This window comes from Taeniopygia guttata, chromosome 34 (genome assembly GCF_048771995.1).
Source record: "Taeniopygia guttata chromosome 34, bTaeGut7.mat, whole genome shotgun sequence".
Lineage (NCBI taxonomy): Eukaryota > Metazoa > Chordata > Aves > Passeriformes > Estrildidae > Taeniopygia > Taeniopygia guttata.
In genome coordinates, this window is record NC_133059.1 from 1,146,831 (window position 1) to 1,162,076 (window position 15,246).

The following is a 15,246-nucleotide window of genomic DNA, read 5'->3' on the forward strand; positions in this document are numbered from 1 at the left end:
GAGGACAAAGAATAGGAGCTTTCCTAAAACGACCACCAGACAGCAGAAAAAAGACCCCTAGCAACACGCCGCGCAGATGCAGAGCACGTCGAGACTGTCACAAAGTCCGGAACTGAAGGGGTATAAGAACTGAAAGACCGGGAGGTGCGGGGCGAGCCGTTGGGGGGAGCAGAGGCTCCCCGGCCGCCCAGCGCTGCATTTGCCCCTACTGCTTGCTTGCTAAATTAATAAAATTCTCTTTATAAAGTGACACAAATTGGTCCCGTGTCATAATTTATAATAGAGTGATGGCTTTTCTCTTCCTAGGTAACACTCTAGGCAGGAGGGGGCCCTGTCTCACCAGTGGGCAGGGTCAGCACCAAAGACACAGACACCAACTGAAGGAATTGTGTCATTTATATCATGCACAGCTGCAAAGAATTACAAAAGGATAAGCTCAGCAAAGCACATCATCATTAGCAAAGCATTACAAAAGAAGCTCAGCAATGCATCCAGTCATTGCTACCAGAGATTGCCTGGAGTGATTAAGGAAAGATCCATCACCAGTCAGCCTCAGGCTCTACCATCATCCACAGCCACACATCAGCTGGGGGAAGCCAAGGACTAGAGAGCCACTCCCAGACACTGGGAATTCCTGCAGGTGCCTCCACCTCTGCAAGCAATGAGGCTCCAGCCCCAAAGCTGTGAGAGGACCCAGCTTTTACACTGTTAAACAAACAAGCTGGCATCACTGCCACTGCGAGAACATCTGCTTTCATTCTCCTGACTGCTTTCTCCCAAAGCCTGGCCAGGGCTGAAGGAGGAACCAAGGGAGTTGACTTTGATCCTTCACCCCCAAACAAGGCCAGATGGGGCCTTGTCTGTTTCTAAATACAGAAAGATAAATCCGTGTTTTATCAAGGAACACATGCATTGATCCTGTTGTTAATCATGCTTCCTTAATGAGTGGATACAAATACAACATTTGCTTGGAAGGTTCATCTAGAGGTGAGCTTTGCCTCAGGGCCTGTTCAGGCCTTGGTACTTTGATCGGTCCTGAGACCTACAATCAACTACAGCCTTTGTAATAATTCTTTCAGTAACACAGCTTAGATTTAGGTATTAGGCATAAAGGCATCTCCTCTTGTTCTACAATTAAGTGCAGTTTAACTTCATTACTCAGAGCTATTCACGTTCCTTTTAAAACATGCCTAAATAGTTGCTATTCTCTGTTATTTATCAAATGCCTCTCTTTTCTTGAGACTGTCTCTTTTAAGAAAGGTCTCAATACTCCACTTCCCAGCACAAAGTGTCACAGCAACTCACCAAGTGCACACACTGCAATGATGACAGGCCCTGCCACCAATGCATTTCACAGCAGCCTCTAATTTGGCAGCCGTGAAGCCAATCCCACCAAGAAGAATTTTCTTCTGCCACTCTTCTACTGCTCTTTCTGTCAAGGTGATTCCTGACTGTTGGCCTTCAAACCCATCACTGCTAGCAGTGCAACATCCCCGTCCCCTGATAGCCCAGGTACCTCCTTGGCCAGCAAGCAGATAATCCAAGGCCATGCGGTTCTCTGGAGTCCCCATTTGTGTTTGTTGGAGCTCGTAGGATGTGCTATTGGACATTTTAACAGTATCATTTACTACCTCTTCTAATAATCCCATCAGCTCATTCATGTCAATTCCACGGGATGGGGCAGCGCACATGGGGCACAGGGTGAACCAGAATCCTTTGCTTTCGGAAACCCAAGGCACTCTTTGGGTGGAAAATGTTCTCTGGGCCCTAAGTCTTCCGTGTGGTCGTTGCTGAAGGACCCTAAATGGGGGCCCTGCAGCTGGGAGCGGTGTGACACTGACACTGACCAGCTGCAGCACCCCAAGTTCTACTGACATTGGGAGTGATGGTAAAGCACAGAAATCTTCTGACACTGTAGCCTCTATAACTGTAACAGGGTTTGGTTTCTCCTGAGGGGAAATCTGAGTGAATCCTGTCACACTGATCGTTGTATTCCCGTGTCCCACAGCACAGGTTTCTGTAACTGTCCCTTCATTGACTCCGTTACGAGGCAGAGCCCATTGACAGAGTTCTGGCCACCCCACAGGGTGGGCCCTCCAAGGGAACCCCATTCCTCCCAGCTTCAGCTGAGAACATACCCAGCAATTAGTGACACTGAGTGCTTTGGCTACCTTGGTCTTTAAATTTCCAAAACATTTTGATGACTGATGCCTTGGTGAAACTCTGGAGGTGTTTTGGCAAACGTCAGTAGTACTTTAGTGACACCGTTCTTCATTCTTTTTGCTCAATGTCATTCAGGTTAGGAACAATAATTCTGTTGTCCATGGAGCTGGCAACTTTTTAGTTCCAGAATAATGCCCCCAAGGTCCTTTAGTGTTCAGCTTTACCATGTTGTCTGTGGGTAACAAGGCTTGGTGGGGCCCTTTCCCTTTTGGCTGGAAGAGGGCCAGGACCTCTGCTTAAAGAAATAAAAAGGAAAAAGAAAAAAAAATACAATTAGATGAATTGTAAAATATACAAAAAAAATCCAAGTGTTAGTGAAATAACTTCTGTAACTTTGCATTAAGAGGTAAATGATCTTTTTAAAAAGAGAACTCAGTTATTTACATTGTAAATGTGCTGATGGCATGGATCCATCTTACTGACCTCAACAGCCTTTTTTACAGTTTTTGGGGTTTGTTTCCAACATTCTTATTTTAAATTGTGGTCGAAGCAATAGGAAATTGATTGGGGCCCTTCCAGCTCCAGGCAGGACTGGGAATCTCAACTCTGTCAAACCCCAAATCCTTTAGAAGATGACCTTCCTTCTCACTCTGGGAATGAGCTGCACACTCCCTCTGAAATTGTCAGGGGTTTCTTACGGATGAAAAATCCCACTTACGGCTTTTTGCTCTGCTTTGGAAGTGGGAAGGGCAATTCTCCATCCATCAGCTCCAGACTGCACTGCCTCAGGAACACGGCTCACTTGCCAGCTTTGGCCCACTCATGGCACTTCTAGAGGAGGGAGAAAGTGCAACTGCACACTTCCAGCCAAAAAGAAATGAAGAATGAATAGTGGAGATCCAGGCGTTCCTGCGGAGATCCAGGGGTTCAGCTGGGACTATGGAGAGTTTGGGTCCTTGCCAATTGGATGTGTGTCCCCAGCTGCAATCTCCTGGCCTGCAGGGGAGTCTCACTCACCTGCCAAAGCAGAAAGCTCAGGCACTGTGCTCCAACGGGCTCGTCTGATGCAAAGCTGTCAGAGCAATGTGAGGGCAGAGCCAGCCCAGCTGTGCCCGGGGCAGAGCCCAGCAGAGCCCTGGCAGAGCCCAGAGCAGCCTCAGCACCCGCAGAGCCCGGCTGCAAGGAGAGAAACCAGAAAGCCCCGTCAGCTGAAGGCTGCTGTCCCCTTGTCCCAGCTGCCCACAGAGCCCAGGCCATGCTGGCTGTGCCCAGAGCTGTGCCCAGAGCTGCCCATCACTGCTGCCTTTGGGAGCAGAGCAGGAGGGCAGGACATTCCCAGCCTGCAGCCAGCCACAGCACATCCAGCCCCTCAGCAGCTGCCCAGAGCAGGAGCCTCCTTGTGCTTGTTGCCGTCTCCCAAAAGCTCTGATCCCACCATGCCAAGCAGACGGGGACTCACCTCACGCCATCCTCCGCTGGGAGAAAAGCTGGTCCCAAACGATGTCGTCAGCCTTCCCCAAGGGCACGGCCCATCCACGCTGCAGCTGCTCCCAGGCACTTCCCAATCCCCACTGGACCTTACATAGAACGCTTCCTCTAGAAAAACAAACAACAAACTGTTGAAAAGAGATTAGAGACAAGGGGAAACAAGAAAAAAACTCTTATCTCTGTCAGAGGTCTGAGGAAGGCCCAACCCCTACATGCTAGAGACTCAAAATGGCACATTTTGTGTGGAAAGGAAAATCCAAAGTACCTGAAAAAAGTTTAGTATCTCAGAGTATTAATGAGCCCCAGTGAGTGTCAGTACAAATCTCTCAAGGGACTCCTTAAGGCAGATAATTGGGGCCATGATTGCACAAACCTCTCACAGAGTCTGTATCAAAAGGGAAACACCAAATACCTTAAAAGAAATGCAGTTCTGGGAGCATGAAGGAGCCCCCAGGGCCATTCCTGACCAAGGCTCCCCAGGGACTCCTTCCAGCAGATCCTTGAGGCCACTGGGATGTGGGCTGGGGGGGATGCTGAGGGCAGGACCAGGGGGTGACAGTGCCCAGCCTGGCTGGGGCTGTGCCAGGAGGCCCCAGGGCCTCAGGACAAGGTGTCTCCACCCAGCCCTTGGTGGCACAGACCCTGCTGTGCCCCAGGGCACCAAGACTTGGCTTCTCTTTGTCCCCACCTGTCATCAGTGCCTCCAGTTCTCTGCTCTGCCTGGGGCCTGGGGACACTTTCTCAGTCGTGTCCCTCAGTGGGACCCATTAAAAGTCCAAGAAACTTTGGAGCTGGATTGTGACTTGGAGTTCTGGAGAGGTTTCTGCAGCTCCCTCTCAGGGCCTGATGTTCAGGGCCTGAGCACAAAGCCCCAGAGGGTCATTAAAGTCCTTGTGCTGTGTCTGTGCTGCTGAGCTGGGCCGGGCTCCTGGCACAGAGGGTGATCCTGGTAACCAAGCAGAGCTTCAAAAGCACATTTCTCTTGCTGAGCAGCTCTTCTCCCAGCCCAGCAGGGCTGGGGCACTGCCTGCAGCCAGCCCGGGCACAGCACAGGGGCACAGAGAGCTTCAATCAGTCAGGGCTGGGAAGGGGCTGAGAAGTGCCTGGGGCAGAATCACTGCCAGCCCTTGGCACAGGAACCTCTGGCTGCAGGACAATGCAGCTGCAGCTCCTGGAGAGATCTCCTAAAGCTGGAACATCCCAATGCCCACAGCCCCTGTGAGTGCATTCTCTGCTCATCTCCTGTGCAGAGCAGCCAGGGGTGCCCAGGGCTGTCCTGCAGAGCAGGGTCCTGCAGCCCAGGGCGCTGTGCTGGGCCAGGACTCTGCTGCCTGCCAGGGACAGCTCTCAGCCGGCCCTGGAGCTGCTCCCAGCGCTGGCCAGGAGCTGTGGGGGGAAGGAGCCACCCTGAGCAGGGCAGGTGCTGCTGCTGAGAGGGGCTGGGTGGGGCAGGGCTGCTCCCAGCTCCAGACCAGCCTGGGCACAGCTCCGGAGGGCACTTCCCAAAGAAGGTAAGCCTGGGATTGCTGTAAAGATCAGGAGCTTTCCTGAGAGTGTTTTCGATTTCCTGCTTGGAGAAGGATGGGAAATTTGGGGTGATGATGAAAAGTATTTTGCCTTTTATACACTTTTGATATCTGTAGCTCTATAAATGGCTATTATATAGTTATAAAACTATAATACTTACTTAACTCTATTAATTAATTAACTCTATTAAACTACTATTATGTTCTTATTTTACTGTAATCCTTAACTGACTCTAGTATGTTTCCTTCCTAGCTCTTAGATTTTAGAACAATAAGCTGACTGTCTAAGTACATTCCTGAAATATTGTATAGTCTTATTATCAGGAAGAGTGCCTACAAGAAGAATATTTTGGTTTTTGACAACAATGTAAGCAGTCATAAATAAAACTGGGGCAAAGAAGCCCTTGGACCTACTCCAATGGGTTGAGCCAGGGGTGTGTAACTGGGGCAACTGAATCTCCTACTGGATATTCCTGTTAAATATCCTAATTAATCAACCTTATTACCTTGTTGAAATCAGGGGCTGGGTGTGCCCCATTCCTGCGGGGCCACCTGGAATCTTCCAATAAAGGTCTGGTTTTTACTTTCCTGTTCTAACACTGTTGCAAGGGTTTTTTTTTTTTTTTCTCTTCTGATTATAAACGACAGGGGGATGAGATAAACAGTGCAGGAATTGTAATCCCAGAATCACAGAACATTCTGAGTTGAAAGGGACACACAGGATCATCACAGGAATGTTTGAACATTTACAGAGTGTCCAGAACTGTGACTTTGGGTGGTCAGTCTCTCTGCTGGGAGCCTCCCAAAGGGCCTTCAGCCACTCCTCAGCCCGGACAGCAGCAGCATCACCTCTGCAGGGCCCAGCAGGGCTCTCCTGAGCTGCCCTTGCCCAGCTGCACACAGAGCCTGCCCCAGCCAGGGCCCTGCACACAGGCAGGTTTCTGTAGGGCCGGGCCGAGGGCACACAGGGTGGGATGGGCTCTGTGAGGGCTGGCAGGGACAAGGCACCTCTCAGGAGGGGATGTCCAGGCCCAGGGAGATGCTCAGGGAAGGAGAGGGGGCTGAGCAGAGCAGTGCTGGGGGAACAAGCCCATCCAGCCCCTCACCTGCCCTCAGCCACAGGGAATCCTTTGCCTCTCACATCTCTCAGTGGCAAACTCTGAGTGCAGCAGGAATGCTGGGGATTTCTGACCTCAGAGAGTCAGAAATGGTGAGTGGGTAGGAAAACAATTCCTAAACCAGCTCCTGCCATCTATTTCCCTTAGAAGTGTGAGTGCAGATGGTACCAAGCCTTCCTGCAATAGGACTTATTCCCCTGACAAATCCTGAATATCCAGCCTTGTCCCTCTGCCACATGGTCACAAACCCAGGGCAGCAGGGCAGGGATGGTTCTTCAAGAGCCCCCAAGCACAGGTCTGGCTGCTCCTGGCATGCTCAGCCAGCACAACTGGAGCTCAGGCAGGGACCTGGGTGAAGGTTTTCCCAGAGCAGGAACATTGGTGGGTGAGTCCCAGCAGGACAATCTGCAGGGAATGGCCCAGTCTGGCTCCAAACAGCCTCTCCTGACTTGTCACTGTCCTTTCTCCATGAACAGGTGCTCATGTGCAGCCACAGCAAATGTCCAACAGCAGCTCCATCAGCCACTTCCTCCTGCTGGCACTGGCAGACACGCGGCAGCTGCAGCTCCTGCACTTCTGCCTCTTCCTGGGCATCTCCCTGGCTGCCCTCCTGGGCAACGGCCTCATCATCAGCGCCGTAGCCTGCGGCCACCACCTGCACACACCCATGTTCTTCTTCCTGCTCAACCTGGCCCTCAGCGACCTGGGCTCCATCTGCACCACTGTCCCCAAAGCCATGCACAATTCCCTCTGGGACACCAGTGACATCTCCTACTCAGGATGTGCTGCTCAGGTTTTTCTGCTTATCTTCTTTCTTGGATCAGAGTATTTCCTCCTGACCATCATGTGCTACGACCGCTACGTGTCCATCTGCAAACCCCTGCACTACGGGACCCTCCTGGGCAGCAGAGCTTGTGCCCACATGGCAGCAGCTGCCTGGGCCAGTGCCTTTCTCAATGCTCTCATGCACACAGCCAATACATTTTCTCTGCCCCTGTGCCATGGCAATGCCCTGGGCCAGTTCTTCTGTGAAATCCCCCAGATCCTCAAGCTCTCCTGCTCCAAATCCTACCTCAGGAAATTTGGGCTTCTTCTTATTAGTGTGTGTTTAGCACTTGGTTGTTTTGTGTTCATGGTTTTCTCCTATGTGCAGATTTTCAGGGCTGTGCTGAGGATCCCCTCTGAGCAGGGACGGCACAAAGCCTTTTCCACCTGCCTCCCTCACCTGGCCGTGGTCTCTCTGTTTGTCAGCACTGTAATATTTGCCTACCTGAAGCCCCCCTTGATGTTCTCCCATTCCCTGGATCTGGCCCTGTCAGTTCTGTACTCGGTGGTGCCTCCAGCCCTGAACCCCCTCATCTACAGCCTGAGGAACCAGGAGCTCAAGGCTGCAGTGTGGAGACTGATGACTGGATGCTTTCAGAAACATTAAAATGATGTCCAGTTTCTGAAAATCACTTGTAACAAAAGTCATCTTTGATACTTCTTGTTGAATTAGTTGTTGGGAATTTTTTTTCTTTCGTTTTACTTTTTTTCATATTGTCCACAATAAATGTAATTTTTAGCCATTTGTCATTTTGTCTCCACCTTCCCTGTTGCCACAGATTGTGTCAATGAAGGGCTGCACTCTCGGTGGCTTTAAAGGAACTAAAGGATCTTCCAGCAGTTTTCTGCAGAGATGCCCTTTTGTTGCCTTCCCTGGAGCTGCAGCAGCAATGTCTGTGTGCAGAGCTGGGGGCAGATCAGTGCTGGCACAGCAGCTGTGGTCCTGCTGGCCACACCATTCCTGATCCAGGCCAGGAGCCATTGGCCTTCTTGGCCACCTGGGCACACTCTGGCTCATGTCCAGCCTGCTGTCCATCAGTCCCTGCAGGTCCCTTTCTGCCTGGCTGCTGTCCAGCCCCTCTGTCCCCAGCCTGTAGCACTGCAGGGGTTGTTGTGGCCAAAGTGCAGGTCCCAGCACTTGGACTTGTTAAACCTCACATTGTTGGGTTTGGGCCCTGGATCCAGCCTGTCCAGGGCCCTGTGCAGAGCCCTCCTACCCTCCAGCAGATCAACACCCACATCCAGCTTGGTGTCATCTGCAAAGATGTCCTTGGTTCCAAGGGGCCCCTCAGCGTCACAATGTCGCTTTGGTTACACCAGGCCCTGCACTGTCACACTGGTCTCCTTGGTTCCATGGGGCCCCAAAATGTGACAATGGACCCCTTTGTTCCGTGGGGCTTCACAGTGTCACAATGTTCTCGTTGGTGCCGCAGTTTCACAGAGGCCCCTCGGTTCCATGGGGCCCCAGGGTGTCACAAAGGCCCCATGGTCACACGAGGTCCCACACTATCACAATGCTCTCTGTGGTTCCACAAGTCCCCTCAGTGTCACAATGGATTCCTTGTTTCCACGAGGCCACACAGTGTCACAAGGGCCTTCCAGATTCCTGGAGGCCCCAGAGTGTCACAGTGGCCCCTTGGTTACACAAGGTCCTGCAGTGTCACAATGTCCCCTTGGTTCCCCTGGGCCCTGGGCTCTCCCAATGCTCTCTTTGGTTTCGCAGTGTCACAATGGTGAAACCCCTCGGTTACACGAGGCCCCGCAGTGTCACAATGGCCTCTGTGGTTCCACCAGGACCCAGTGTCACGGGGACTCCCTGGTTCCATTGGGCCCCAGAGCACCACAATGGAGCCCTGGTTCTATGGGGCTGCACAGTGTCACCATGGTCCTCTTAGTTCCACCAGGCCCTGCAGGGTCACAATGGTCCCAGAGTGTCCCAATCATCACAGAATGACAGAATCAAATAGGCTGGAAAAGACCTTTGGGATCACCAAGTCCAACCAATGCCCTAATACCGCCTTGTCACCCAGACCATGCCACTGAGTGCCACTGGAGAGGGACAGTGACTCTGCCACCTCCCCCCTGGCCTGCCCATTCCAATGCCCACTCACCCTTTCTGTGAAGAACTTCTTCCTCTTGTCCAGCCTAAACCTCCCCTGGTGCAGCTGAAGGCTGTGTCTTCTTGTCCTGCCCTCCAGCAGATCCACACTCACACCCAGCTTGGTGTCACCTGCAAATTTGGGGATGGTGGGCTCGATCCCCTCCCCCAGATCATCAGTGAAGATGTTAAACAGGGCTGGGCCCAACACAGATCCCTGGGGACAGCACCAGGGACTGGACACCAGCTGGGTGCAGCACCATCCCCACCCCTCTCTGGGCCCAGCCTCCAGCCAGCTCTTCCATCTCCCAGCCAGGAGGGAACCTGCCCAAGCCGTGGGCTGCAGCTTTTCCAGGGAATGCTGTCACAGACAGTGTCAAAGGCTTTGCTGAAGTCCAGATGGACACATCCACAGCCTTTCCCACATCCACAGGTTGGTCACCTGGTTACAAAAGCAGATCAGGGTGCTCAGGCAGGACCTGCCCCTCTTAAATCCACGCTGGCTGGCTCTGACCCCTCGGCCATCCTGTGGGTGCCCTGTGGTGGCACTCAAGGTGATCTGTTCCATAACCTTGCCGGGCACCGAGGTCAGGCTGACAGGCCTGGAGTTCACCAGATCCTCCTTCCAGCCCTGCCTGGGGATGGGCTCACACTGGCACCTCCAGTGCTCTGGGACCTCCCTGGTGAGCCAGGACTGATGGTAAATGATGGGGAGCAGCTTGGGGAGCTCATCCACCAGCTCCCTCATCCCCCTAGGATGGATCCCATCCCATCCCATACACCTGTGAGCGTCTGAGTGGCTCAGCAGGTCAGCAGCTGCTTCCTCCTGGATTACAGGGGGCTGTTCTGTTCCTTGTGCCCATCTGCCAGCTCAGGAGAACTCTTGTCCTGAGGACAACCTGTCCATGTATTGAAAATTGATACAAACAAGGTGTTAAGTAGTATGGCCTTTTCCTTATCTTTATTTACTATATTCTCCACTGCATCCAATAAAGAGTAGAGGTTCTCCTTACCCCACGTTTTGCTATTAATTTATTTATAAAAATATTTTCTGTTATTTTTCACAGAAGTGGCCAGGTTAAGCATTAATTGCATTTTCACCTCTCAGCTTCTCTTTCTGAATGACCTAACAACATCTATAAAGACTTCCTGAATTGCCTGTCCTTTTTTCCCTTGAGTTCCCACAAAAGTTCCATGGGCAGTCAGGACAGTCATTTTCCTCACCAGCTCATCTTTTCCCACACTGGAACAGGCTGCTTCTTCCCCCTTAAGATTACTTTCTCAAAATATGTCCATCGTTCCTGAACCCTTTTGGTTTCAAGGGCTGTTTACCTTAAAAACATCAGTACCTGATTCGGTACTCCCCCAAATCTGCATCCTAAATAGGCCACAGGCTGCCCTTCCTAATTCCAGTGTGGAAGTTTTGTTGCTGCCCCTCCTTCTTTCACAGGTCATTGAAAACTTGATTATTTCATGGTCCCTGTGCCCCAGGCAGCCTCCGACCCCCACATCTGCCACCAGCCCTTCTCTGTTTGTGAACAGCAGGAGACAGAGCTTTCCTTGGGAGTGGAGTGTTACCAAAAATTCGGTAAAACAGAAAACTCCTTAACACCAGTGCAGCATTAAGAAGCTGCATTCTTTATTCAGCCAGATGCACAGGGGATAGTTCCTCCCAAAGCCGAGCATGCTGAGTGCAGGAAAGTTTCTGTTCATCTTCTGTATTTTGCACATGTATTCATTGATTGTCCTGGACTAAACACACATCTGATAATCATTTCCCCAGAATCATTAATATATTTCCCCTCCCCTTTACCCATGTGTTCTTCTGTCCTGGGGGTCTCTCTGGTGGTCCCTGGTGCTCGTGGACCCCAATGTTCCCGTGGGCCTGGCTGAGCTGGCAGGACACTGAGGCTGGTGAACTTCCAGTTCCCCTTCTCCCACAATGGGCATTGTGTGGTTTCCATGGGCCTGGGGTTTTGGAGAACAAGCTACAGGCGTCAGCTCAGCTGGTGGAGACAATTTATCACCTGGTGACATGAGGTCACAGAGTGGGCTATGACATCACAGAGTGGGTTATGTGAGGTCATCGAGCAGCTACGGCATCAAAGACAGTCTCTGTGACATCACAGAGCTGGCTGTGACATCACAGTGTTGGCTGTGACATCAGAAACCAGCTGTGTGACATTAGAGATTGGGCTGTGACCTCACAGAGCAGGCTGAGACATCAGAGAGGGGCTGTGTGACATCCCAGGAGGGCTCTGTGAGGTCACTGGGTTGGTCACTCTGCCCCAGCTCCCCCTCACAGTTTCTCCCAACAAGTCCAATGCTGTTCATGCCCAGCAGGGTCCCTGTCCCCTGGCATCCCCCTGAACCTCCACCAAAGGATGTTCTACAGGATCCACCCCAGAACCTGACACGGGGACAAGGGGCCAGGGCTGTGTGACCAGGACATCAAGGACGTGGATTATCCAGGTCCCTGTGGCCTGGGTTGGGTTCCCCAGGGCAGGAAAGATGTCTGGCAGCTGGAGCAGGGTTAGGGAAGGGCCTCCAAGGTGGGGCTGGAGCCCTTGGGCTGTGAGCAGAGGCTGAGGGAGCTGGGCTTGTCCAGCCTGGAGCAGGGAAGGCTGAGGGGCTCCTCATCCCAGCCTGGCAGTGCCAGCGAGGAGGGGATGGAGAACACAGAGCCAGGCTCTTCACCGGGGGCCTGGTGGGAGACAAAAGCCAATGGGTGGAAGGGGAAAGAGGGGAGATCAGCCAGGCCAGGAGGAGATTAAATGAGCCAGGCTGGTTTTAGCATTTCCTTAACACAAAAAGCAGCCTGACCTCCCTTCTCCATCCACCACTGACAGCTTTGCAAATCAGGAATTGTTTGAGTGGTTTTTCCCCCACTCCAGGACAAACATCCTGATAGAAGAATTGTGTTTACATCTATCCCACAACCACGCAAGTCTAAAATCAATTTTAGTATGGAAAGCACTTGTGGATGGTGGACTCACCAGACACTGCTGGGACATTGCACATAACTCAGGGAATAGCAATTGTTATTAAAGAGTGATTGTTATTAAATTGTGTCCTGCTCAGCTGTGGTCTGTTGGCCATGAAGAGAAACTTTCTGTGCCTCTGAGTCTCACCAGTTCCTGACCCCCAAAGGACACAAACCTGATGAGTTGTGGTTCCCACTCCAGTGGTGGCACTTGGAGCTCCCTCCATCCCCAGAGCAGAGCTCCCTTGTCCCAGAAAGTCCCTGGCAATGCAGGGATGAAGGAAACAGGACAGGCTGTGGGGATCAGGGCCAGGGCACGGCCAGGGATTTGGGGTGGCTGTGAGCCCAGGGCAGGACCCGGCCCTTGGCCTTGGTGAACCTCATCCCATTGTCCTGGGCCCATGGCTCCAGCCTGTCCAGATCCCTCTGCAGAGCTTCCTGCCCTCCAGCACAGCCACACTCCCACCCAGCCTGGGCTCACCTGGAACTGCCTGAGGGTGCCCTCGATGGCCTCGTCCAGATCAGCAATAAAGAGATTTCACTGACCTGGCCCCAGTGCTGAGCGCTGGGGACACCCCTGGATGTGACTCCATTCCTCAGCTGCTCCATTCCCAGAGCAGCCAGGCCTGAGCAGAGCTGTGGGGCCAGAGCCGGCTGGGCTGTGCTGGGGAGAGGCCCTTGGTGCTGCCCAGAGCTCAGGGCAGCTGGCAGAGCTTGCAGGGAGCTGGGCTGGGCTGGGAGAGCCTGGCACAGAAACCATCAGTGTCCATCTCAGCCTGGCTGAGCGGACAGGGGCAGGAAGATCATCCAAGGTCCACAAGTTCTCTGTGTGGTAGCTGAGCTTGTGACCCCCTGAGCCCTCCCAAGTGCTGGGGCTGCACCTCCAGCTCCAGAGGAGATGTGACAGATGGGAGCAGAGACAAAAAAATTCCTGATGGACTCTTTCTTGTGTTTGCTTATACAGGTGACCTGGATCCATATGTAGACGAGGTGTTTTGTGTCAGATAACACTATGGGAGTGATAAGAATAATATTTTTTAACTAAAAATTATATTTCATGCATAATGCACAATGAGAAAAAAATACACGTAGGATCAAATGAGCATCTGAATTTTTCAGAGGATGAGAGATTCATTGATGTTCCAGCTGCCAAACCCGCTCAAATACTTTCCTCAGGGCTTCCTTGAGATGAGAGGTGACCACCAGAGGCCAAGGCCAGCCAGAGCTCTCTGTCCTGGCAGATTTTGGGTGGGATTATCCTTGCATATAGGGAATTTTTCAGGGGGAGTATAAATTTTGGCTGTGGACACCTGGAAACATGGATGGTTCTTTTCCATAGGAAGGAAAGCACAGAGCCCCACTTCTCCAGGGGCTGATGAGATGCAGCCCTCCATGTTCCAAGATCAGCTGGACCTGTCAGGTGGCCCCTGGGAGGCCAAGCCAGCCAGACCTGTTCCATGTTCCCTTGGTTTCATGGCGCTCTGCAGTGTCCCAATGTTCTGCTTGCTTCTGAAGTGTGGCCCCTTCCTTCCATGAGGCCCCGCAGGGTGACAATGGCCCTTGGGTTCCACAAGGCCCCACAGTGTCACAATGGTCTCCACAAAAAGGAAACCACCGAGCCCCTGTGTTTCAGGGTCTGATGAATTCTGCAGTCACCAGAGGCCAAGGCCAGCCAGACCTGTCTGACCTGGCAGGTTTGTCTGTGACCAACCCTTGGATATTTGGATTATGGATGTTGAATCCCAATTTCAGCCATTTGTGCCTGGAAGAGAAGGCCAGTTCTTTTCCATAGGAGGGGAAGCATGGATCCCCTGTGTTTGGAAGGCAGGTGAGACCCCCCCTAAGGAGGCCAAGGCCAGCCAGACCTGTCTGTCATGGCAGCTTTTGTGTAGGAGCAATCTTTGACTATAGGACTTCTGGAGGTGGAATCCCAAATTCGGCCATGGACACCTGGCTGAAAGAAGGGAGATGAATGAAGGATGAAGAAGAAAGACAATTGTTTTTCATAGAAAGGAAAGGGCAGAGCCCCAGTGTTGCAGGGCAGAACAGGGAGACCACCAGAGGCCAAGGCCAGCCAGAGCAGTCTGTCCTGGCAGCTTTTGTCTGGGAGAAACCCTTGCATATAGGGAGTTTTGGAGGAAAGGTACCAATTTTGGCCATGGTTGCCTGTGCAGGAGGGCGAGTTCTTTTCCACAGGAAGAAAAGCACGGAGCCTCAGTGTTTGAAGGCAGGTGAGAGCCAGGTCTCAGGAAGACAAGGTCAAATAGACTTGTTGGTAATGGCAGCTTTTGTTTAGGAGCAATCCCTGGATATTGGGAATTTTTGAGGGGGAATCCCATTTTGGCCATGGATGCTTCAATAAGAAGGGCAGTTCTTTTCCATTGAAGGAAAGCCCAGAGCCCCAGGGCTCTGTATCAGGGGTACATGAGAAGAAACCCTCAACAGGCCAAGGGCAATTGGACCAGTCAGGCCAAGCCAACCAGACCTGTTACCTGTTCCCTTGGATCCATGGGGCCCTGCAGTGTCACACGGGTGGTGTCATATTGGATCCTTGGTTCCATGATGCCCAGATGTGTCACACTTGGCTCTTGTTTCCATGGGGCTCCATAGTGTCACAATGGTCCCTTGCTTCCATGAGGCCTTGCAGGGTCACAGGGGTCTCCTTGGTGCCACAGGATCACAATGGACCCTTGGTTCCATGGGCACTCACAGTGTCAGAAGGGTCTCCTTTGTTCCATGGGGCCCTGCAGATCCCCTTGATTCAACGAGGCCTCAAAGTGTCAGAATGGCCTCCAGGATTCCAATAGGCCCCACAATGTCACAATGGACCTTTGGTTCCATGGGGTCCCACACTGTTCCATGAATCCTTAGTTCCATGGGGCCCTGTAGCTCCTTGGTTCCATGGTGCCACACAGTGTGACAACTGCCCTTGGCCTGCCAACACTCCATAGCGTCACAATGGCCCCTCGGTTCAATGAGGCCTTGTGGTGTCACAATGGTTCAGTGAGGCCTTTAGTGTCACAAGAGTGTCCATGATTCCGTAAG

The 15,246-nt window shown here is 52.3% G+C and overlaps 2 protein-coding genes across 2 annotated transcripts in view; both read left to right on the forward strand.

Moving 5' to 3' along the window:
- The window catches only part of LOC121468955 (uncharacterized), a 2,238,800-nt gene that overhangs the window by 673,040 nt on the left and 1,550,514 nt on the right, over positions 1-15,246 (forward strand). The gene's annotated exons all lie outside the window — the stretch shown is intronic.
- LOC140681329 (olfactory receptor 14A16-like) lies at positions 6,795-7,727 on the forward strand. The gene has a single exon (XM_072920979.1). It carries the CDS (start codon positions 6,795-6,797, stop codon positions 7,725-7,727), a length of 933 nt encoding a protein of 310 aa, XP_072777080.1.